The following is a 24069-nucleotide window of genomic DNA, read 5'->3' as shown; positions in this document are numbered from 1 at the left end:
GAAACGTATTATACTCTTATTTATGGGTCGAGAAGAAACTATATACAATTTTATAAAAATTATACATGCACAATATATATATATATGTGCAAATTTTCAAAATCCATCTACACTATCTTTTTCCTCCCTTTTGCATGATGGAAAAAGGAATGCTTTGCCTTAAAGATGTTGAATGACTAGGACAGCTGAGACCCTTTTAATGCTTTACTTAGCTTTTATTTCCATTACTTTAGAAAGAAAAAGAAAATATTAATTCTTTTATGAAAAAAACAAAACCATATAAAATCAACATTTATTTGTTTGTTTGATTGTGTGGAGCATAAAAAGCTTTCTATGTGTGGGTACAATTACAGGGGATGAGACAAGCTCTTGGACTGGTTACCCTACATTTCTTAACAATTTATTATTTGCACAACAGATATATTTTAAGGGTTAAAAACAATAATAAAAAATTTTAAGGAGTTAATGTGTAATTTGAAGAGATTATATAATTAATTTATCTTATTACCCTTCTCTTCTCCTTGATAATATTATTTATATATTTATATTATATTATAAATTATCATTTGATTATAATTATATTTATATAAGTTTTAATACATTAAATATTTATATTATATAATTTTAAAATATTTTATATCTCATATATATATATATATATATATGATCGTACCTCGATCATTTAATAGAATTTATATGGTCTGATTTTTAGCAATTCAATATTTGGATCAACTTATCGATGGAAAAAGACAGCACAATTTGGTGGGGGCAAGACAATTTTGGATCCTCAATTTTACGGAAAGTTTCCAATGTTAATGCATATATTGTTTGATATGATATGTGACCTTTCATCAACAATTTTATAATAATGTATGAAAAGAAAATAATAATAATAATCCCACTTCTTTTAAGAAAAGAAATTCATGATGAAACTAAAAGGAAAAAAATAAACAAGTGGGTTAATATATAAATTTGTAAAAGTTGGAACCCATTTTAATATATATTTTAGAATAGTACTTTCGAATACAATTAATTTGTATATCATGACCTCTTACACTAACAATAATATTAATACTAATCATACTAAAATTCAATTAATTAACAAATATTAAAAATATAAAACCACGTTTAATATTTATTTTATAATAAAATTACATAAAAATAAAATAAAATAATTTATATGAATTTGAAGCATGATCTAGATATTTAAAAATTATTCAAAACAATTCACAAATTAAATTTAATCCATTTTTCAACTTTTCTAATTTCTGCAAAGCATGAAAACAACTGTTATTTGTTTTTATTTTAAAATTTTCGACAAAACATATTTTCTTTATTGTTTTTAATTTCTCAACAAAATAACCAATATTTCTCGAAACCTTATAAGTTTTTAATTTTATAAGTTTGAGATTTGAATATTAACAAAAATAGAATATAAAAATTTTAAGAAAACTCGCAGATTATTAGGGTGAGTAAAATCCGATTCGATTCGAAAAACTCAATAAAAAATTTAAATTTTGAATTAAATAGTTCGATTTATTTGAGTTAATCAAGTTATTCGGATTAACTCGAATAAAAAATTAAAATTTTCGATTTAACTCGAATATGAATTACACAATTCGAGTTATCCGAAAATCCGAATAAGAAAAGATAAAACTACGTCGTTTTGATAAATATTTAATTTTTTTTAAAATTTAAAATTTAAAATAATTAAGTTAAAAGGCAAAACTACGTCGTTTTGATAAATGTTTACCCATCAAGTTAAAAGACTAAATCACTATATTGTTCATGTAGTTAAATAATCTTATACTTCGTTTACTAGTTAAATAATCAGTCCATCTAAACGCAACATTAAGTATAAATAATATGATTTGTTAACTTGACTCAATTTGACTCGAAATTTTTTGATTCGATATAATTCGATTCAGAAAAAAATTCAAATTGAGTTCAGTTGCTAAAATAAGATTTGTCAACTCGACTAACTCAAAAATTTTTAACTCGATTTGACTCGACTCGACTCAATTAAATACTCATCCCTAATCATATGCAAAACAAAAAAATTTTGCATAGGTAAATGTTATTATTGGTTTTTTTTTTTTATCTTTTTGATCCCTTTTAACTTGTCCGAACCATTTACTCTCATCAATCTTAAAGCCACTAAGAGATCATAACTCTCCTAAAATTATAATTTTTAATTTAAATATTTTATAATTTATAAAGTTTTAAATTAATAATGATAAAACTATATTTTAATTTCTAAAAAATAAAATTTTAATTTGATTTTTAAAATTATAAAAATATAAACCATTAAAATAATAAAAATTATATTTTTATTATCATAAAATATATAATTTAATTCTAATTTCTAAAAAAAATTTCCGACACTATTAGCTCTCATACACTATTTGCATCAGGAAATATATTAGAAACTTGTACCATATTAATATATTTTTGACATAATTTTTCCACACTCGTCATCTGACATAATCTAATATACAAAATAATAAGATCGAAGGATGTTCTTGAACCTCCATGGAGTTTCCTAAAGCTGTAGTGAATTTGATTGGTAGAAGGCGATTGACCATGAAACACTTTGAAAGATACAATCCTACCGTTAAGGATCATGACATTCCATCAATATTTATTGTTCTTTAATTAGTGGCCTAAATCTCACCTGTTCCTTCCAATGTTTTAATTATTTTATTTTATTTTGGTTTGGTTTAAGCATACTGTCGGTTGGCCCCAAAAATATATACTGTCGGTTTTTATATTTTGATTAAAAAATAGTCACACTACTTAAAATAAATAAATTGTTTTTCTAATTTTTAAAAAAATTAAAATGATTAGTTTTACGTCAAATTTTATCAACATGAGGTTATGACATATGATCAGTGAAAATAAAACATGTCAAGTTAAAATTTTTAATGAATAATATAAACTAATTCTTTTTAAAAGAAAAAATTACAAGATTTAATTTTTAACTTTTTTAAGTATAATGATTAAATTGAAAAGTTTACCACAAACACGGATCACATAAATTAACTTTTTTATAGATTTAAAGTTTTATTTTTCATAATTTGACCAATGAAAATAGGATGTGAAAATCAAAGTAGTTTTACACACTTTTGTAACTATTTATATGATTAATATTTTAATGACCTAACCGTTATATTTCATGGTATATTCATGTAGATTATAAATGACAAATTTGATATAAATTTAAAACATTTAACTAATTATTTGTTTTACTAAAAAATTTAACCGTTGAATATATATTAATATAAAGAGTATTTTAGATCAATATGACAGAGATATCGATTGGTTTAAAAATTTATATGTATGACAAGTACAATTATATTGATAAATTTAACTGTTGAATCATTAAAATATTAATCATATAAATAATTATGAAAGTATGTAAACTTACTTTAATTTTTATACAGTTCCCATAAAAATATATTATGGTTTTTTGAAATTGGATTATCTATTTAAAGATAAGCAAAAACTAAATTTTTGATAATCAGATCAGCAGAGTGATAAATTAGAATTTAATTTGATTTTAGTATTATATTATTGCGGAAAAAAAAAGGTCATAAAGAACAAAATCTAAGCTTGTTTGACTATTAATATCATTTTTTTTATTTGTTCTAATTCAAATTGAGTTTGATTAACTAAAAGTCTTCCACCTACCCTCTTTATTGTACAAATTTTATAATGAATTAAATTAATTTAGAAAAAAAACAAATAGGGATGAAAATTATTATTTTATATTTTTATTTTCCATGTACAATGAATAGGTTAAATTGGTTAACAACGTCGATTTAAAAAAAAGAAAAAGAGAGAAAAAGTTGATTTTTGTGATATTTATCGGAATAGATCGATTTTGAAGATAGAAAATAAAGCTAGACGCGTTTTTATTTGACTGTGTAGGAAAATGGCCTAGCAGAATACGTTTTTCATTGCCTAGTCAGAAGTATTGATACCGTCCTTCTTTTTCATATTTTGGTGCTGTAATTGGTAAGTTTTGATGATGGGGGAGTCAAGTATGGTAGAAGGGTTAGCAAAAGCGGCAACCCACGGTGGTGGGTTTTTTAATTCAACTTTCAATTTCTTAATGTTTTTTGGTTACCTTTTTAAAAGTATTAATACTTCTAACTAGGCAATTAAAAACCCGTCCTGTTGGGAGCGTTTTCCTACACAATCAACAAAACGCGTTTAACTAAATAAATTTTCACCTTTCCTTCTCCAAAATCAATCTATTCTGATAAATATGCCAGTAATCAGGCTAAATTGTTATGACCCCCTCCCCTGCAATATTTTTGGCTAATTTAACCTGATGAATAAGTCAATAGTGATGAAAATTATTCATTTTATGTTTAGAAGGATATCGATAGAGATTATTTTAATTAAGATTTTAAATATAATTTTTATGACTTCATAATTTCAATAAAAATATTTGTTTTATAATCCGAACAACTATAATTATATATTTAAAAATTGAAACTTGAACTTGAACTTTCTAAGAAAGGGTTACGAAACAGATCACTCAATTAATTAACCTTTATAGCTCTAAAATTAAGTAGAACTATTTGACTTCTAGAGTTGTATTTATTTGACTCTTTACCAGTCAACGATTAAAAATGAATTGTTACGCGGTAATATTTTACACGTTTCCAGTTTGTAAATTCAGAAATATGTTTTAAATGTTTTTATTTTATTTTAAATTTCATATTTTACATTTTCTTTAAAAAATTGTTAAAAAACTAATTTTCGTTAATTTAATATTTATTTCGACAATCAATTAATTTAACTAATAAACATAACCAATTTAACTTTGTTTCAATCATATTCTGGATTAAATAACAAAGATTTTTGTTTTAAATTTTAACTTTTCCTTTGTTAAAAATTATGTTTTTAGTTGATAAAGAAAAAAAATTAGTGACGAATATTAGGTTTAGAATAAACTAATTAATATTAAAATATTCAAAATTTAACTAATTTTTATCACATGAATTTAAAAAATTTCTTTTTGATAATAAGATAATGAAAGAGTTAGAATATTTATGAAATATTCGTTTTTTTATTTTATCAAAATATATTTTTAATTTTAAAATGTTAAATTCTAGAATTTTAAAAAGGAAAATAAATAATCAGAAAAAGGAAAAACCAGCTTGGCAAGTTGTCTTATGAAACAAAGAAGCAAACCCGTAAAAAAAAACCGGTAAAAAATATTTGATATTAAAATCAGTGGATATAACGATTTCTTTCCATATAAAATAAAGAAAAAAAAAAAACCAACCAGAATCACAATTTCTTTTTTTAAATTTTATAATTTTCATTCACCGCCGATCTTCATATTTCTCTCATCATCATCATCTCGCTTTCTTTGATATCCAAAGGAAACCCATTTGAGTTCTCTTTTTACTGTATATACCAGATCTTATAGATTTTTAGAAGACCCAGAATTCGGGAACTTCTAAAGCTTCCATTTGAAGAAGAAAACAAAAGGTTTAGCCTTGCGTGGTTGGTGACAACAAGTAGGTCCAGGTGGGAGGCAAATGTGGTCGATTTTCTCTTTCTAGTCTGCTTGTGTTTGGCTGCCGGGAAAATTTCTGTTCTTCCTGTTTCTCGGTCTCTTTTTGTTTACTGAAGAAGAACTAGAAAAGGAAGCAGAGATCTTTTTGGTGTTTCCTTTATCTTGGGTTGAAGAAAAGATGCAGCCAAATCAGTTGAAGAAGGTTAGTTTCTTCTTCTTCTTCATCATCATCATCTTCTTTTTTGTTTAAAATTTATTACTACTTTTTTTTTAACTTCAAAGTTTAGATTTTTAGGAAATATAGGATCTGGGTTTTGTGTATCAAATTGTAAAAGGTTTAACCTTTTGATTTTTTTGAACATGGTTTGAAGATAAAACTTTCAAGGTTGTTCTTTATTGATGTTTTCTTGTAGGAAAAATGATGTGGCTTAGGTGCTATGATTTCAAGCTAATAAACCTGTTTATATTTTATTAAAAATTTGAATTAATTTTTTTATCAAATAATTTGGATAAGGCAGGGTCTTGGTTAAAAATTTATCATTAAAAAACCAAAAAACAAAAAAAAAGAAGGTTAGAAGGTATCATGTAAGGTGATAAGTTGAGATTTTGAAGTTCGGGTTAGATTCTTTTTAACCAAAATGAAATTGTCAAGTTTTGGCTTTAATTTTCACTGAGGTTGAAGAGGATTACTTTTGGAACTGAATAGAGGAAATATAAAACTTAATTCACACACTTGTTTATTAAAGAAATCAATATTGATGAAGGAAGAAAAATGAAGCTTGGTTTGTGCTTAAATTTCAGGTTTTAAAATCAACTTGAAGCTTAAAAAGTGTTCTAAACATGTTTGGCATTAGTAATCTGTGGTGTGAATTACAATCCTACATATTTCACTTTACAGGTTTTGTATTGAATGATTATTGTTATCATATTATTTGATTTCTTGTCTTAAAAATATTACCTTTTTTGGTATGGAATTAACTTTAAAATAAGTGGTGGCCATTAATCTGCTGGGTTGCTTCAATCATGCTAGTGCTTAATGTTGAAAATGTCTCTTGAAGGATGAAGATTATTCTATTTCTACTGTTTTTGATTCCTTTATGTATGTTTTCACTTTTTCATAGCATGATAAAGATGGCTACTAATATTTTTGGATTTCTTTCTATATTGCTTTCTTTATCAAAAGTGGTATTGGTTTCCTCTTTAGTTATATGGAGAGCATTCCAATAAATGAATCGATTTCAATAGATTCTGTGTTTGATTTTTGACTAATAGAAATTTCCAAGCTAAGTGCAACATCTAGAACCTAATTCTGTTTCCTCAAAGCAATGACTTTTGGATGTATATATTTAAATTTTTTAGTTTTGCATCTTTAAAGGCTATTAAAGCTGTTTTTGGCTTCATTCAAGCACCTTCGGGTTTATCTTATCCAGTTAATCCAAGTAAAGACTTGCGTACATCTCTGACATCTTAAATCAATTTTGCAGTACTGAGTTCCAAATGGTGACATGCTCATGTTTTTGGGTCAAATTTGATTTCTAACTTCAAGTCTACTTAAATGTATGGTTTTGAATGTGTGCATGTTGTGGTTGTTTGTTGTTTATACAACTATGTTGTATTTATTGCTCTGGATAATTTACTTTGTCCTCTACTTTTAAACCTGTGGATAATTTACTTATGGCAGTTCCTGTAGGACTCAACCATGCATGATTCTGTTGTTTTTCCCATTGTTATTTTTCCTTTTCTTGAAGAATATTTAATTTACTTATGGCCCAACCATTCTGATATTTTTTTTTTCCTCTTTTTCATTTTTTCAGGACCTGAAAGAGATGGACTTTTTCACTGAATATGGGGATGCAAACAGGTATAGGATTCTTGAAGTTATTGGGAAGGGAAGCTATGGAGTTGTTTGTGCAGCACTTGACACGCATACTGGGGAGAAAGTGGCAATAAAGAAAATACAAGATGTATTTGAGCATGCATCTGATGCTATAAGGATTTTACGAGAAGTCAAGCTGCTTAGACTTCTTAGACATCCTGATATAGTAGAAATTAAGCGATTAATGTTGCCACCATCAAAGAGGGAATTCAAAGACATATTTGTTGTTTTTGAGCTCATGGAGTCTGATCTTCACCAAGTCATAAAAGCTAATGATGATTTAACACGTGAACACCACCAGTTTTTCCTTTACCAAATGCTTCGTGCGATGAAATACATGCATACAGGTAAAACATTGGGCTTCTTATCTGTTTATGATGTCATGATAGATTTTTCAATAGCTTTTGGGTTGTTAGCCATATATTATCAACATTTTATTTTTACCATTCTTGAAGGAAATTCTCTTTGCCTGAGTTTTTATTACCTAGCATTGATATTCTTACATGTGTTAATAGATAAGAAATTAGCTTTGATCGGGAGCTTAATGTAATTGCAAACTTGCACTGATTGCTACAAATTGGTTTACAGCTAATGTGTACCATCGTGACCTTAAACCGAAGAATATACTGGCAAACGCGAATTGTAAACTTAAAATTTGTGACTTTGGGCTAGCAAGAGTTGCATTCAGTGACACCCCGACTACAGTCTTCTGGACGGTATGTAGTTTTCTACCCTTCATTTTTTCTTTTCCACTTAAAGAGTGAACATGCATGTTTATATGATATTTATTGTTCCTTGCAGGACTATGTTGCTACACGATGGTATAGGGCTCCTGAGCTGTGTGGATCTTTTTCTTCTAAGGTATGGAATTTGTCCTATACGGCCTTTAGTTCTTTTCTTCCTATGTAAATAGTAACATGGGGAAGCATGATATGTGGTATCATGGACCTAAAGCTTGGCACAGATTTGTTGTTTGCCTATCTGCTACTTGAAGTCAACTAGTCAAGGTTGGACCTTGTAGCATCTTCTAGTTTTCACTTCCGAGTTGATTATGTCGTATTTTATTGTTTATTTTTTATGAACCTTCCACTTTCGTTGTATGGTTTCAGTGTTTTTATTAAAATTCAATTATGAATATATTGTTTGACATTGGGGTTTGCTCATCGAGTTACTCTAATCTTGTTTGAGCTATACCATAATTGGCAATTCAAAACCTTTTTATTACATAAAGAATACTTAAGTGCTTCTTAATAAGCAGTAATGCTAGATTAAAATAATTGTTGTTCAGGGAGGACTTTGAACTCTCCTGGAAGTTGAAATATCTGTCATTCAGGTAAATGTGTCGGGTTTTGTCTGTTTCTGTGGAGTGCTTTACTTGGGGTGTGACTTTTAAATTTACGTTTTCAAGGGTTTGATTTTTGTTGCTAACTGTCTGCAGTATACACCTGCTATCGATATTTGGAGCATCGGCTGCATCTTTGCTGAGGTGTTGACAGGGAAGCCCCTATTTGCTGGAAAAAGCGTTGTTCATCAATTAGAATTGATCACCGATCTTTTGGGGACACCTTCAGCAGAAACCATATCTGGAGTACGGCTTCTTGCTCTCTTTCTTTTTTTGGTGTGGATGTATGTGTGCATCTGTCTTGTTACCTTGGGGGCTATTTTCCTTTTTCCTTTCTAGAGAGTGAATTAGAAAAATTTGTGTCTTATCAATTGCAGGTTCGAAATGACAAAGCAAGAAAATACTTGTCAGAAATGTCGAAAAAACTCCCCGTTCCATTTTCAAAGAAATTCCCTAATGCAGACCCATTAGCAGTGCAGCTATTGCAGAGGCTGTTAGCATTTGATCCCAAGGACCGGCCAACTGCTGCGGAGGTGTGTTTTCCTTATCTTTTGTGCCATGAATATGGCATCCTTCAGATTCAATCCAATCAATTGTAAATGGATCTTTCTTGTGCATGTCTATGTCTTGTCTGAAAGTTTTGCGTGATTTTTAGGTTCATCATAGTGAAACTTTTTCTGTATTAATGTAACAGGCATTAGCTGATCCTTACTTCAAAGGCTTGGCTAAAATTGAGAGGGAACCTTCTTGTCAGCCAATCTCGAAATTAGAGTTTGAGTTTGAGAGGCGAAGGTTGACAAAGGAGGACATTAGAGAATTGCTTTACCGGGAGATACTAGAATATCATCCTCAGCTGCTCAAAGACTATATAAATGGAAACGAAGGACCCAATTTTCTCTATCCAAGGTCTGAATGCTTTCAAAATTTTAATGCTTCTCGGCTTGTATTTTTTCGCCCTTGATCCACATGATAATATTGTGTGTTTGTGTGTGTGTTCTATAAATTGCAGTGCCATTGGTCAATTCAGAAAGCAGTTTGCATACCTTGAGGAAAACGGTGGTAGAAGCGCACCAGTTTTCCCTCTGGAGAGGAAGCACGTGTCCCTCCCAAGGTATTACTTGTTTCGGAATTTGGACAATCCGTGTTCTAAAAATGCATACTGATGTATTATAGAGTCATAATTACATAGCATAAACATGACAAATGTATTTCTTCATTATGTATGAATTTTCTCCCCCTCTGGAGATGAAATTTTTTTAATTTGTGTTCTGTTCAATTGCAGGTCTACAGTTCATTCAAACACTAATACGCAGTCAACTTCGGTTTTGTGTGAGAACCAACGAGTTAAAGATGAGGCTTCCAGAAGGGAAACAGATACTATTGCTGGTTATCCGAAGACTGCTGCACGGCCACCGCCTAGGGTGCCATCAGGTACAACCAACTCTTATGCGTTTACTCAAAACTACTGAACCGTTAGGTATGCATGCCTGTTTGTTACACCATTTAGCTGATGCCGGATTTTTTCTTAACCCTCCTGTTTTGTACAGCTAAACCAGGGAGAATCGTTGGATCTGTCGTACCATACGAGAACGGGAAAAACACTAAAGATGGTTTCGATTCTAAAATCTTTTACAGACACGCAGTACTTCCTCCGCAGAACATCTCCCCCCATTGTTTCTACCGAACCACCACCAAACATCAAGAGAAATCCGGAATACAACCTCAGTTTACTATGGTGGCAAAACCAGCCCCAGGAATGGTAGTCGACATTAACAACCACCTCTATTACCATCCAGAAACCAAGTGTGACCAATTAACTGATAGATTACCGATCGATGCAAAACTTCTACACGCACAAACCCAGTTTGGTGCAGTCGGTGCTGCTGCGGTGGCTGTAGCCGCCCACAGGAATGTTGGGACAGTTCAATACGGGTTGTCTTAAAACTGATATTTGCACCTCAGATGAGGGTAGATAGGGGATAATATTTGTAGAGGGGGGATGAGCTTATGAATGCCATTTTTGGTGATTGCTCTTTCCCATTGTCTTCTAATTTATTCCCTTTTGTAATTATAGGTTGTATCATTGGATTCTATAAAAAATCAAATAAATTGCTTCAAATTGTTGGAGGAGACTCAGTACCACTAAGCATTCACACCCAGATTTTTGCCCAGTTGGACAAAGCATTATAAAATATTGTTCAATCATTTTTATTTTGTTTTCAAATTTCAATTTGTATTACAGAAAAGAAAAAAAAAAAAAAGAGAAATAATTGACACACACAATATTGACTTCTTTTGTAGGCTTTGTTGCATGTACACAATATTGACACATAATATTGGAAGAATGGTAAAATATTTTGAAATATGATCTAATTAACATGATTTTTTCAAATGTGAATTTTATTAATTTGATTTTAAATTTACTAAATTTAACTTTAAATTTTACACATAATATAAAAACTTGTTAATAATTGAGTGACTAGTGATGTAGTTTATTCATAAATTTTTGTATTTATGAAAATAAAAATATTAGTATAAATGTAGATTTTACTGCTAATGAAAAATAAAACATTTATAAAAATAATAGATATGATAAATAATATATAAATACAAGCATAAGCACAATTTTTTCCTAATCTTATTTTTATTTATGATCACCACAATTTTGTGCTATACAAGTAAAATATTTTTTTTTGGTGGGAATTAGGAAATAAATAAAATTATTCATAAATTCATGATAAATATCTTTTAAAGCCTTCAAATTTGGGCTTTAGGCCATCTAAAACCAAATTCTCTTCCAAAATCCAAACCCCTACGGCGGCTTATCCTTCTCTTCCGAATCCCACAAATTTTCTCTGTTATTCTCTCTGCTTTGAGACTCAGTGGACAGCCATAGTCACCAAGGTCAGTCTTGCTTTTTATTTCATTTTGCTTTCTTAAATTTATTTTGGCTATCATTGTTTCATATTCAAAAATTGGCATTGTTAATTACATAAAGTTAAAAGCTTTTGTTTTTCCCCCCCTTTTTTTTTCTTTTTGAATATTGGAAACAGAAAACTGCTAATGGCTTCAAGGACTTTCCTTTGCTTCAACCATGGGAAATTCTTGCTACCCTTTACTACAACCAAGTTTATTCCTGCTTCTAGAAGGCCCATAAAAAGTTTGAGCTTTTCTTCCGTAAGTTGCAGCCTAAACACTCCTCAGCCAACCGTTGAACCGAAATCTCAAATGGGTAGCACCCCAAATGTTGTTAAAATACTTGAAGAAAGAGGATTGCTTGAATCCATAACCAATGAAAATCTCAGGTTTGTTTGTTCAGACCAAACTGCTGGTCCTCTCAAAGTTTATTGTGGTTTTGACCCAACTGCTGAGAGCTTACATTTGGGTAACCTTTTGGGGCTTATTGTTCTCTCTTGGTTCCAAAGATGTGGTCACAAAGCTGTTGCCTTGATTGGTGGAGCTACTGGTAGAATTGGTGACCCTTCTGGGAAAAGTCAAGAAAGACCTGAACTTGATTTGGAATCATTGGAAAAAAACATTGCTGGGATCATGGAGATTGTAAATAAGATTCTTAGTAAAAATGCAAATTTAGGTTCTGAAAAAAACTCTAACTTTGTGATTTTAAACAATTATGATTGGTGGAAAGAGGTCAGGTTGCTCGATTTTCTTAAACAAGTTGGTCGATATGCGAGGGTGGGGAGTATGATGAGTAAGGAGAGTGTTAAAAAGAGGTTGGAATCTGAACAAGGGATGAGCTATACTGAGTTTACTTATCAGTTGTTGCAAGGTTATGATTTTTTATACCTTTTTAAGAATGAAGGTGTGAATGTACAAATCGGTGGGAGTGATCAGTGGGGTAATATTACTGCTGGGACTGAGTTGATAAGGAAGATTTTACAAGCTGAAGGAGCTTATGGATTGACATTTCCACTTTTGTTGAAGAGTGATGGCACCAAGTTTGGAAAATCGGAAGACGGTGCAATTTGGCTTTCACCTTCTATGTTGTCTCCATATAAGTTTTATCAGTATTTCTTCTCTGTTCCAGATGCAGATGTGGTGAGGTTTCTCAAAATTCTTACGTTCTTGAATATGGAAGAGATAAATGAGTTGGAAAGTGCAATGAAAAAACCTGACTATGTGCCGAATACAGCTCAGCGGAAGCTTGCTGAGGAAATTACTCGTTTTGTTCATGGTGAAGATGGTTTAACTGAGGCTCTTAAGGCAACTGAAGCTTTGAGACCAGGATCCGAGACAAAATTGGATTGGGAAACTATTGAAGGGATTGCTGAGGATGTTCCATCTCGCTCCTTGCCTTACACCGAAGTTTTGAATCTTTCGATTGTTGATCTTTCTGTCTCGTCTGGTTTGTTTGAGAGCAAATCAGCTGCACGTCGTCTTTTGAAGCAAGGGGGTATCTACTTGAACAACAATAGAGTGGATAATGAAAGTAAAAGAATAGAGGCTGAAGACATTGTGGATGGCAAAGTTCTTCTTTTATCTGCAGGCAAGAAGAACAAAGTGGTTGTAAGAATATCTTGATTGCTTGTAGCAGTGGCTAATAATTTATTAGAAACTGTTCTGCCACATTCTTGTATGTTAAACAAAGTTTCGGATTTAACGGTATATGAACAAATCAAGGTAATTTTTTCTTGTTTGTTGTTATAGTGGTTGCAAGAGTTCCTATTTCTAGCCTTTAGACATGATCATTTTTCTTTCATATATATATATAGTTTCTCTTCTTTGTCTTGTTTACAAATCCATATCCTTTGAATTATATAGATGAACAAGGCATATTTTGATTTTCCGAGGAAAGGCGGTCCATCTTGTGTGAAGTGGTCCTTGCATGTATGTTTTAAACCATGAAATGCCATATTCTTTTCAAGTGTACATACTGTGCGAATGCTTGATAACGGAAAGGGGCCTCTGGCATTGCAGTTAAATGCTGAAAAGAATGTAAATACCAAAGAACCTTTGAGGCTAACATCTAAAGCAGGAAGCTTAGGGAAATGGTGATATCTTTGTTCATGGATCAACTCATGCTTGAATTTAAAATTTATGCCTTTGGCAGGCTGTTTGTGATTAAATTCTGGAAGTTAAGGGTCAGTCATAAACCTCGTTACTTCATGGACATGCCTGGAAACTCGAGCAACGCGTTTGTTTTTCCGAATTGGGTTTTTATGCAGGTTGCTGATCCTCACAGATGATCTATGCCTTTTGCTTTATCTAATGCTTTTGGAGCATTTTTGAAGACAATGGATTTAAGGTAACCCATAAAGCTACTAGTTTCCAGAAATGGTTTTGGACTATAAAGCTACTAGTTTCCAGAAATGGTTTTGGACTATCTTCGGCTTGAGCTCAGCTTTAATGGTGGCATGCTACTCAGTTTGTTATATCTCAAGTGGGAAAGGTTGCCCGAACTTTTACAATGGTAGCGCTTGACCATCTCAATTTGTGCAAGTTCTTTATGTTATTATTTGCTTTTATTATCATCTTCACTGGAAAGTGTGTATGAAATGTGCATATCATCATAATTCAACTTCTACTAATAAAATGTAAATGCATTGACCGTGAGCACGTAGGTCTATCTACATATTTAAAATACTTTAGAAGTGTCATTCAGATTTATTTTCACCCTAGGATTCACAATTTTTTAGGAAAGTTTCCCTCAAATATTGTAGCTGTGCATTGGTAGCAAATTCCAGAAATCTTTTAAGTTTGCATCTAATTCATGGTGTATTCTTGCTTAGAAGATAGTTTCGAACCTAGGGTGGCTTAGCGCTGTTGGTTCATGTATTCACCTTTAAGAGTTGATATGTGACAGGTTTCTAGTTTGAATCTCAGCTTCTAAAACATTTGCCTTATTTCCGGGTCACGGATTTTTTTTTTTTTTTTACCAAAAAGAAAAGATGATTTATATATTTGCAAGTTTATGCAAGTATACTTGCTTTGGGTTTCTATAAGGTTCAATGATAGCATATACATACATGCTTATATATGTATGCAGTTTTATTCTAAAGACTTAGATCCATAATATTTAGGATCGTTTTCCTTCAATTGTTGCATTATATCTACTAGAAAATCAACTGATTTCGTTCTTAATTATGTTGTATTCTCATGAAATCAAGATATGATTTTCCCTGAAGCTTACGAGCAAATAGGCCTTTGTAGTATTCTTTGACTTCCACTCTCCTAAACATTGCAGGTCTTTGTTCAGAGATCAAGCTTTGCGCAGGGCCTATTTCGCCATCATTCCTTGGGCCACAGAATGTGGCAAATGAGAGCCTTTCCCTTTCGGAGTTCACGGTGGCACGATGTTCGATGCTACGGTATGTTCCATTTGTTATAATCTGCCATACAAGAGTTCGCATGAGCATCACATACACACACAGATGAACAGGAACTTATTCTAGACCTGGTTTGTAACACGTTTCCGAACACTACGTCATAATTATCACCTCCAAAAGGTCTCCGATGTTTACGATGAAGGCATTCGGAAGGGGTTTAACAGGAACCCACTTCCCATCTTTCCTTATTTGTAGACCTTCCACTTCATTGAGCTGAAGCAAAATAGTTATGATGGAAGCATCGGAATGAGGGGTGAGGCCGACGACCTGCTCGGGTAAAGGACAAGGTGGGTAATAGTTCACCCTAATTGATTGCCTTCCCTCTCCAATAAACTCCTCCATTTCCTCAGTTTTCATACTAAGAGCTTCTACTATCTTTGCAAGGATAGCCTTGAAGAGATTGTTTAACTCAGATGAGTAAGACTCCAATGTATCTCTACATCAAAAGCATTAAAAAAAATTAGGGTTAATGCAATTTTCGCCCCCCTCAACTTGGTAATTAGGTTCATTTTGGCACTTGTACTTTTTGTAGTTTACTTTAGTATTCGAATTTGACACCTAGGTCTTTATTGTTTCTCAAACTTAAAAAATGTAAAAAGTTTGATAAGGTAGCATTTTAAGATCGTGCCTCGTCATTTAGTCTACTTTTTCAGGTGTTGATGTGTCATGTCATTTTTCTAAGTTCAAAGATCAAAATGGAAAAAAAAGAAAAGAAAAAGTAATGTATAGGTGTTAAGTTCAGGGCCAAAAATTATTTTAATACGTTAATAGTTCATGATTGTGTATTCATATCGTGTTACATTTTAGTTAGTTTCTGGTATCACGTATCTCTCGTGTTCAAAGTTACCGGGTTTACCTCAAAGGAAGAGGGAGGTTGTGGAACAAGTGAGGCTTTCTAAGATGGAGTGGAAGAGTGAGAATGTAAAAGATGTCAGCCCAATCAAGCTTTTGATCTTCAGACACGACAAAACTTTGCCCAAATCCTTCAACTTGTCCTGGATACTGCCAAAATCTGTTCTTCTCTTCCTTTGGGAGGTTGAAGAAGTCCTGAATCTGGGTATTTACTTTCTCCAACAAAGTTAAGCTCACTCCATGGTTCACGAGCTGCAGATGAATTCAACAAATAAATTGTGATAATAAAATGCGGCATATTTGCAAACAGATCCATACTTCTAAGTACAACATTGTTTAATGTTTAGATACTAAATTGAACATTTTCTATTCATAAAGGATCATTTCTGAAGTTTACTTAAAAAAAATAAAAGCTGATATAAAGGATCAATGGCAAGGTTGAGTTTACAATCAAACTATACGTAGTCTTAAAAGAGAGAGTATGGAGTTTATCAAGAAGTACTTTGAATTATTATTACATTTTTACCTGGAAGAAACCCCATTCTTTACAAGCAAAATCAAGCTTATCGAGTTCGGAATTCATTGGTTCTTCAGAGACCAATTTCTGCATATCAATAACCGGGATTTCTAACACCGGACCACCGCCGTCGGCAACCACATCTTGTTCAAGTTCAGGGCGGAGATACCTGTTGGGAATGCCGGATAAGGGTTGTTTAGCGAGCTCTTGAACACTAGGCACCAGCAGAGAACTTCCAACATTGGATGCTTCAGATTCCATGTTTATCTTCAGGTTTTGGAACAGCGAATTCCGGAAATTAAATATAAACAAAGTTTTTTTTTTTTTTTGTGTGGGGGGTGTAGTTCCTACCTAATCCATGCTGGATTTTTGTGGGTTGATTGTTGGCACGGCGTTTAGCCGTCCCAAATTGAATAAATAAATAAACTTTGAAATGTTTTCTTCTTTTCGGATTGAATTGCATATTTTCACATTTTTATAAACCTTCCAACAGTTAGAGCTTAAAGCTTCTTATTTAGGATCTTAAATAGAAACAAATTCTCCAGCTCTTTTGGGTCAAATTACATTAATCTATACCTACATTTTGTGACAAGCCTATACGAGCCTATGAACTCTCAAGCATACATCAAGGAGATCACTTTTGACATAAATAAAATACTCCTACATTATATTCATCCATTGTCCTAACAAGTTAATTTATATTTTGGAGCACAAAATATTTATAAGTCGATTGAATTCTAAAAAGTATAAAATTAATACCATCACAATATGTAACATTTATTGAAGGAATAAATGTACCACTTTTAAGGCTCAAAGAAGCCAAGAAATAGGATTTTGGTATCTCTCTCTACATTTGCACTCTCAACTATCATTTTTGTTTCTCTTACACTCCAACTTTCTTGAGAATCTAAATTTCAATAATTTGTGATCAATTATGCCTCTCCACCCATCTAGTGAACCACCATAAATTACCATAACTTTAACATTATATCAATAATTATATTAATATTTAAATATCTTTATAAATTTTAAATAAAAATAATTGTTTTATTATTGAAATAGTAATTTTATGAGGTGAAACCAACTCAAATTAAAATTTATTTTCTTTTAGTTTTGTTTGAATAAACTGTGCTTATTAAATTAGACGAATAATTGATTTTTGAAGTGAAAGTTATCTTAATTTTCAAAGTGAGAGTTATATAGTCTTGATTTATATGAAACAGTAGTTAAAATTCTTATAAGTACCAATTTAACAAGAATTCAAATCATGTTATTTCATCCCTACCCTTATTATTATATGTAAAAAAAGTGAGGGTTATACAACACAAATTCTAGTCCAAACCCAGTTGGTTGTTAACATATATGTAATGTTGGAGAATTTTTTTAATGTATTTGCAACTATATTATACCCTTAAAACGCAATTTGGGGTCACTTAAAAAGTGCATGTAGAGTTACGATCTTATTGATAATAAGGCCATGGTAAGTGACTACATATATATAAAAAGTAATTGTTGATTTTTGCTCAAATTCCCATGCTGGTTAGAGGAAAAAAAAAAAACTAAATAATAAATTTGCAGTGTTCTGACAATTTTGGATACGTTAAAATGTAAAATAAGTAATTTGAAAAAAATTAAAATGAATTTAAGTTTTCCGTTGAAAAGTGCACTTATTTAAGCTCTTTGAATTATGATTAATATTCATTTAAGTCCTTTAAATTTATCTTTCTGTTAAAGCTCTTGACGACCGTCAATATTAACATATGGTAAAAATGCTAATGTGGCAATTTGTCGTGAAAAAATGATGACATGGAATGCTTAATTGATATTTTTATTTTATTTTATGAAGGTTTAATTTACGAGGGCTTAATTGATTGTATAAGTAAAAGAATTATTAAAATTCTAAAAAAATCTATATTTTTAAACATGAATTAAAAAATTCATAAAAGTTATTAAAATTATAAAAATTATTTAAAAATATAGAGAATTTTTAATATTTTATAAAAGCTTTTACTAAAATATAGTTATAAATATTTTAGAAAAATTATAGAAACATCATTAAATATTATAAATTATTGTAAAAATAGTATAATTTTTAAAATTATTGAAAATTAGAAAAACTGCAAATAGCTTAGAGAAAATTATTAAAAATAAATAGAAGTTTATAAAATAAAAGGTTTTAAAATTATAGAAAAATTTGTTATTTTGTTGGTCTAGAGTCTTTTGTTTTGGTGATAAGGAAATGTGAAATTGAAGTGTAATGATCAAACTTGTATGGGGTGTCGAGTGAGAGGTTTGAGTGGCGAAGAATTCAGTGCTTGATGGCTTAAGGTGAATGTTGGGTAAAGGTGCTCATGGATCGATCCGATTTACAACAATTAAAAATGTATAGAAAATAAGTTTATATTAATATATTTTTATATTTTATAATTAAATTTAAATAAAAATATTTTTATTAATTCTAAAACAGTGAAACGAAATCATTTTGGAGAGCTAGGTCTAGTTGGGCTTGAGCCCAATTTTTTTAAAATTAGGCCTAACCTCAACTCTTCCCATAAACACCTCCAAGTAAATATTTTAGTTGATGATAGATTATGTGAGGAAGTTGACCAAGATGGGATGATGTATGATGTAAGACAATGTATGAGAGAAAACAAAATGTGTAGTAATTTTAAATTTTAATATTTTATATAGTATTGAATAAATTTAATAAATTTAATATATTTTTCTAAAACTTTTAATAACATTTAAGTTGTTTCTATACTTTTTTTTTATAAATTTTGTAATATTTTTCTAAAAAATTTATAACATTTAAAAATTTTCTATATTTTAATAGTTTTATAATTATTTATAAATTTCTAATAATTTTAATGAATTTTATAATTCATGCTAAAAATTAGATTTTTTCATAATTTTAATAAAGTTTTTACTTAAATAATTAATTAAGCCCTCATAAAATAATAAAAAAATCAATTAAGTCCTCTATATCATCATTTTGCCACGTCAGCTTGCCACATCACCCGTTACATCAATAGTTAACAACTTTTAAGGATTTCAATGGAAAAATGAATTTAAGAGGCTTAACTGGATACCATTCATGACTCAAAGGGTTCAATTGGGTGCACTTTGTGATGAAGGGTTTAATTGATTTTTTAATTATTTTTGAAGGGTTTATTTGTCATTTTAGCCTTTTGGGTTCATAAGTTAAATTATCTGTTATCTACTTAAAATTTTAATTATTTTAAAATATTTATTAAGAAGATTTTGAAACTTTACAAAATAGTATTCAACGCTCATTTTTGTTAAAATAAAGTCCAAAATCTTAAAATCTAAATCAACATGAAAAAATTAAGAACCGAAGCTAATCAAATTACCATAAACAATTAAAAAAAACTTGATAAAATCGAACCAAACTCAACTTGGAAGGTTTCTCCTAAGGATAATTTCAATGTTGACCTTAGAATTAAAGATACTAAATTTATTTGTAGTTCTTTGATAGAGTGGGTCAAATATGAATCTTAATGGTGTAATGTTTGCCATTTGCTGTCATTGATTCCTTGTTGGTTTCTTTTATAGGCAATATCTCTCTGGTCTAGTATAGTATCTTTTAACATGTTTTAAGAGAAAAGGTTGAAATCTACTTGTATTTATGTTTATTCAAGTACAAGACAACAACATAAATATTTGGAAGTTTATCTATGTATACTTGCTTTAGGTTCCTATTTAATTTAATGATAGCATACCACATACATAGACACATGCACACATACATATCTTTATAACATGCTGGGGGGGCACTTCCCTTATTATATAACTACCATAACACATCGTCCTTAATCCTGTTCTATTTTCAGGTAATCAATATAAGATTTCCCGTGAAGCTTACGAGAGAACATCCCTTTGTAGTATTCTTCAACTTTCACCCTCCTAAACATGGCAGGCTTTTGTTTTGACACCAAGCTCGGTGCAGGCCCTATTTCTCCGCCAGCTCCCACTCCGATGAATGTCGCAAACGAGAGCCTTTCCTTTTCTCGGTTCACTGTCGCACGATGTTCAATGCTACGGTACGTCCCGTTTGTTATAATCTGCCATACAAAATATTAGTGGTGTTGTAAAGTTGGAACACAATGGTGCTATACATATAATTAATATTGAATAAGCTACATTGGTAGTCACCCAACTATTAGTAAATTTTTTTTTTGTCATTCAACTATGACAAGTTACAAAATGGTCACCCAACTATTCGACTTTTTCTTTTAAAATTGGCATAATAGTAACTTTAATCCTCAATATTTATACACTGTGCCAATTTAATCTTGATTAATTTTAAAATATTTAACCCTCAACATTTACACGTGTAATTTGGTTTCCTTTTTACATTTTTGCTTTTCTTTGTGACATTAAAGGTTACTTGTAAAAGAATGAGAAAAGATGAAAAATATTATCTTGAATTTTTAGTATTTCTATTTTTGGTATATTTTCAATTAAATTTAGTTAATAAATTTATTTTTTAGATTTTAGGTTAAATGATCAAATACAAAAGAAAAACTACAAAAACAACTTAGTACACAATATGTAATGTTGAGAGTTATTTTTAGAATCAATTATGACTAAATTGACATTATGTATAAATGTTGAGGGTTAAAGTTACTATTATACCAATTTGAAAGTTAAACAGGGTGACAAAAAAGATAAAATCTAATATATAATTAGGTATCTTTTTTGTAACTTTCCATAATTGAATGATAAAAAAAAGAAACTTACCAATAATTGGGAAACTACTAGCCTAGTTTACCCATAATTATTCTACCTCTAAGATGTCTCCAACGTTGTGAATGAAGGCATTTGGGAGTGGTTTAACTGGAACCCAATTCCCATCTTTCCTTACTTGAAGACCATGGACATCATTGAGCTGAAGCAAAATGGTTATGAGAGTAGCATCTGAGTGAGGAGTGACGCCCAAGACCTGGTCAGATAGATGACATGGTGGGTAATAGTTAACCCTAATTGTTTGCCTTCCCTCTCCGACGAACTCCTTCATTTCTTCGGTTTTCATGCCAATGGCTTCTACAATCTTTTCTAGGATTGCCGTCGATAGCTTGTTTAACTCAGATGTGTAAAGCTCCATTGTATCTCTACACCAAAAGCATTAGAATAATTGGTTAGGGTTATAGCCAATTAGCCTAAATGTTTCACAAGAGTGTTGCTATTACGTTTGACATAGTGATAACCTGCATATTTTTTTGCGTGTGTTCGTGTACGTGGCACACTTGTGTCTAATAACATTTTTAGTTCATGATATTGCAGATTATGATGTGATTTGATGTTTTGGTTATAAATTGTGTTACTGTTGTACCTCAAAGGAAGAGGGAGGTTGGGGAACAAGCGAGGGTTTCTAAGGTGGAGAGGATGAGTGAGCATGTTGAAGAGGTCACACCAATCAAGCTTTTGACCTTCCGACACAACAAAAGCTTGTCCGAATCCTTCTACATCCCCAGGACATTGCCACAGCTTTTTCTTCTCTTCCATTGGAAGTTTGAAAAACTCCTCCAATTCCGCTTTCACTTTCTCCAGCAATCTTAAGCTCACTCCATGGTTCACTAGCTGCACCATGAATTTACAAATTGTTAAAGTCCTAACCAAATTCACACACACATATATTTATCTTTCGTTTTACTAATCATGATCATGGCTCAGAACTGTCCCTTCCAACAATACCGTTTCTAAGGTTTGAACACATGTTCTCTTTTTAGGAGTACAATATGTTTTACTACTATACCCAACATTTATTAGTAAGGGTGTAATCAAGCTGAGTCGAGCTCAAGTATTGTTAAGCTTGAGCTCAATCTTGATCAAATATCTATTTTTAAATTTGAGCTCGACTCTAAATATAATTGAGCTTGATTAAGCTTATTTACCAATTTTTGTACTCAAGTTAGGTTCGATAATTAAGCTTAGGTTTAATGATATATATTAAAGGTAATAACATAATTTAATAATAGAAAATTATAAAAAGCTCGATAAGGGTTGCAAGTTGTTCGAGTCAAGTATTACTAAGTTTGAATTTAACTCATCAATAGCTCAAGTTCGACTCTATAATTACGGGTCAAATTTGATAATTTAATTTTTTTTTCAAATCAAACTCAAATAACTTCTAAGCATCAATGTTTCCTTTACACCCTACTTATTAGTTAAAAAAACCTGTGTAAGGATTTAAGTATGTTAAAGAAACTTGGAAGAACCTAATTATGTCATGTTAAAGAAATGGTAACAACCTAATTAGTTACTAAACTTTTACCATGTTTCTGTTTCAATTAGTTAACTATGAATTTTTTTATTTTATTTAGTCACTAAAATTTTTAAAGTTAGATTTTTAATCACCATGCTATTAAGTTAATAACGGAGGTTTTACATTGTCTTTTTATTGATCTAATAATTGATTTAGCCCTTTGATATTTATACTTCTTATCAATTTAGTCATAATTCTTAAAAATTCAACAAATTTAGCCTTTAATATTTACAAAATTTGTTAATTTAATCCTAATTATTGAACTTTTCACCTATTCTTTTATGCTCTTAGCTAGTGTTATTCAACTTAGGAAAATCCAAAGGTTTCCTATGCCAAAAAGATCATAAATTGTCGACAATTTTTTTTTACAGTTTAGATTAAACGGTGCTTCTTTGACATTAAAAAACTCAAAGATTTTTAGTTTTCGGTGCCAAAAAAGTCATAAGTTGTAGGAGATTTTATATGTTAAAACAATGGTTCTCCCGTGCAAAAAGAAAACTCAAATCTTACTAGCATCAAATACAAATTTATAGATAAAACATTTCTAGCACCAAATACTAGTAAGAATGCTTAGAGCTATTTTTTTTTTTAGAATTAGAACTAAATTGATAGAATGTATAAATATTGAATAGCATAACTTTTTATTGAATAAAAAGGCCACGTCGAAACTTCCGTTTTCAACGTAATGGCATAGTAAATAAAACTTCTAATTTCAAATACTTTATTGACCAAATCCAAAAGAATTATAGTTTAGTGACCAAAACAGAAACATTCTCATAATCGAGTGATCATTCATACGGTTTATCTAAAACAAATTTGTCACATCATCCAATCGTTTCAAACTTAACGACGTAGTAACTAAAAAAACCAATTTGAGTAACTTAGTATTGAAATTAAAAATTTTCGTAATTGAGTGAGCAAACTAGAAACACGATAAATATTTAGTTAATTAGGTTATTTACCCTAGAGAAATAATACATAAAACATTTTACCTGGAAGAAACCCCATTCTTTACAAGCAAAATCAAGCTTGTGGATTTCGGAATTCATTGATTCTTCAGAGTCCAATCTCTGCATATCAATAACGGGGATTTCCAACACCTGGTCGCCGCCGCCGTGGGCAACCGCATCTCGTTCAAGTTCAGGGCGGAGATATCTGTTAGGAATGGCGGACGAAGGCTGTTTAGCCAGCTCTTGAACACTTGGCACCAGCACTGAACTTCCCACGTTGGATTCTTTTGAATTCCTTTCCATGTTTTTCTTCAGGTTTTGGAGCACCCAACTCTTGAAATTAAATATAAACTGAGGTTTGCTGTA

At 30.8% G+C, this 24069-nt stretch overlaps 4 protein-coding genes across 5 annotated transcripts; 2 read left to right on the top strand and 2 right to left on the bottom strand.

The window, feature by feature from the left end:
• Window positions 1–5210: 5210 nt before the first annotated feature.
• On the top strand, window positions 5211–10884 carry LOC108483429 (mitogen-activated protein kinase 19-like). 2 transcript variants are annotated; one of them, XM_017786817.2, is made up of 10 exons: window positions 5211–5738; window positions 7351–7759; window positions 8001–8128; window positions 8214–8273; window positions 8851–9000; window positions 9132–9287; window positions 9449–9660; window positions 9764–9865; window positions 10037–10185; window positions 10302–10884. In XM_017786817.2, exons 1-10 carry the CDS (start codon window positions 5715–5717, stop codon window positions 10694–10696), a joined length of 1785 nt encoding a protein of 594 aa, XP_017642306.1. In that variant the 5' UTR covers window positions 5211–5714; the 3' UTR covers window positions 10697–10884. The 2 variants fall into 2 exon arrangements, with proteins under 2 accessions (XP_017642306.1, XP_052887167.1); XM_053031207.1 differs by lacking the exon at window positions 5211–5738 and adding an exon at window positions 6818–7093.
• A 623-nt stretch (window positions 10885–11507) lies between these two features.
• Window positions 11508–13510, top strand: LOC108483615 (tyrosine--tRNA ligase, chloroplastic/mitochondrial). Its single transcript, XM_017787106.2, has 2 exons — window positions 11508–11658; window positions 11808–13510. Exon 2 carries the CDS (start codon window positions 11818–11820, stop codon window positions 13291–13293), a length of 1476 nt encoding a protein of 491 aa, XP_017642595.1. The 5' UTR covers window positions 11508–11658; window positions 11808–11817; the 3' UTR covers window positions 13294–13510.
• A 1154-nt stretch (window positions 13511–14664) lies between these two features.
• Window positions 14665–16976, bottom strand: LOC108483616 (protein SRG1-like). Its single transcript, XM_017787107.2, has 4 exons — window positions 16477–16976; window positions 15955–16202; window positions 15210–15534; window positions 14665–15101 (listed from the first exon to the last, which is right to left on the bottom strand). Exons 1-4 carry the CDS (start codon window positions 16726–16728, stop codon window positions 14850–14852), a joined length of 1077 nt encoding a protein of 358 aa, XP_017642596.1. The 5' UTR covers window positions 16729–16976; the 3' UTR covers window positions 14665–14849.
• A 3103-nt stretch (window positions 16977–20079) lies between these two features.
• On the bottom strand, window positions 20080–24069 carry LOC108482712 (protein SRG1-like). The gene is made up of 4 exons (XM_017785833.2): window positions 23746–24069; window positions 21821–22068; window positions 21275–21599; window positions 20080–20549 (listed from the first exon to the last, which is right to left on the bottom strand). Exons 1-4 carry the CDS (start codon window positions 24004–24006, stop codon window positions 20298–20300), a joined length of 1086 nt encoding a protein of 361 aa, XP_017641322.1. The 5' UTR covers window positions 24007–24069; the 3' UTR covers window positions 20080–20297.

The sequence above is a fragment of the Gossypium arboreum genome, chromosome 1, assembly GCF_025698485.1.
Source record: "Gossypium arboreum isolate Shixiya-1 chromosome 1, ASM2569848v2, whole genome shotgun sequence".
Classification (NCBI taxonomy): Eukaryota; Viridiplantae; Streptophyta; class Magnoliopsida; order Malvales; family Malvaceae; genus Gossypium; species Gossypium arboreum.
Note: the sequence above shows the minus strand (reverse complement) of the source record. Positions and strands in the feature narration are given on the sequence as shown.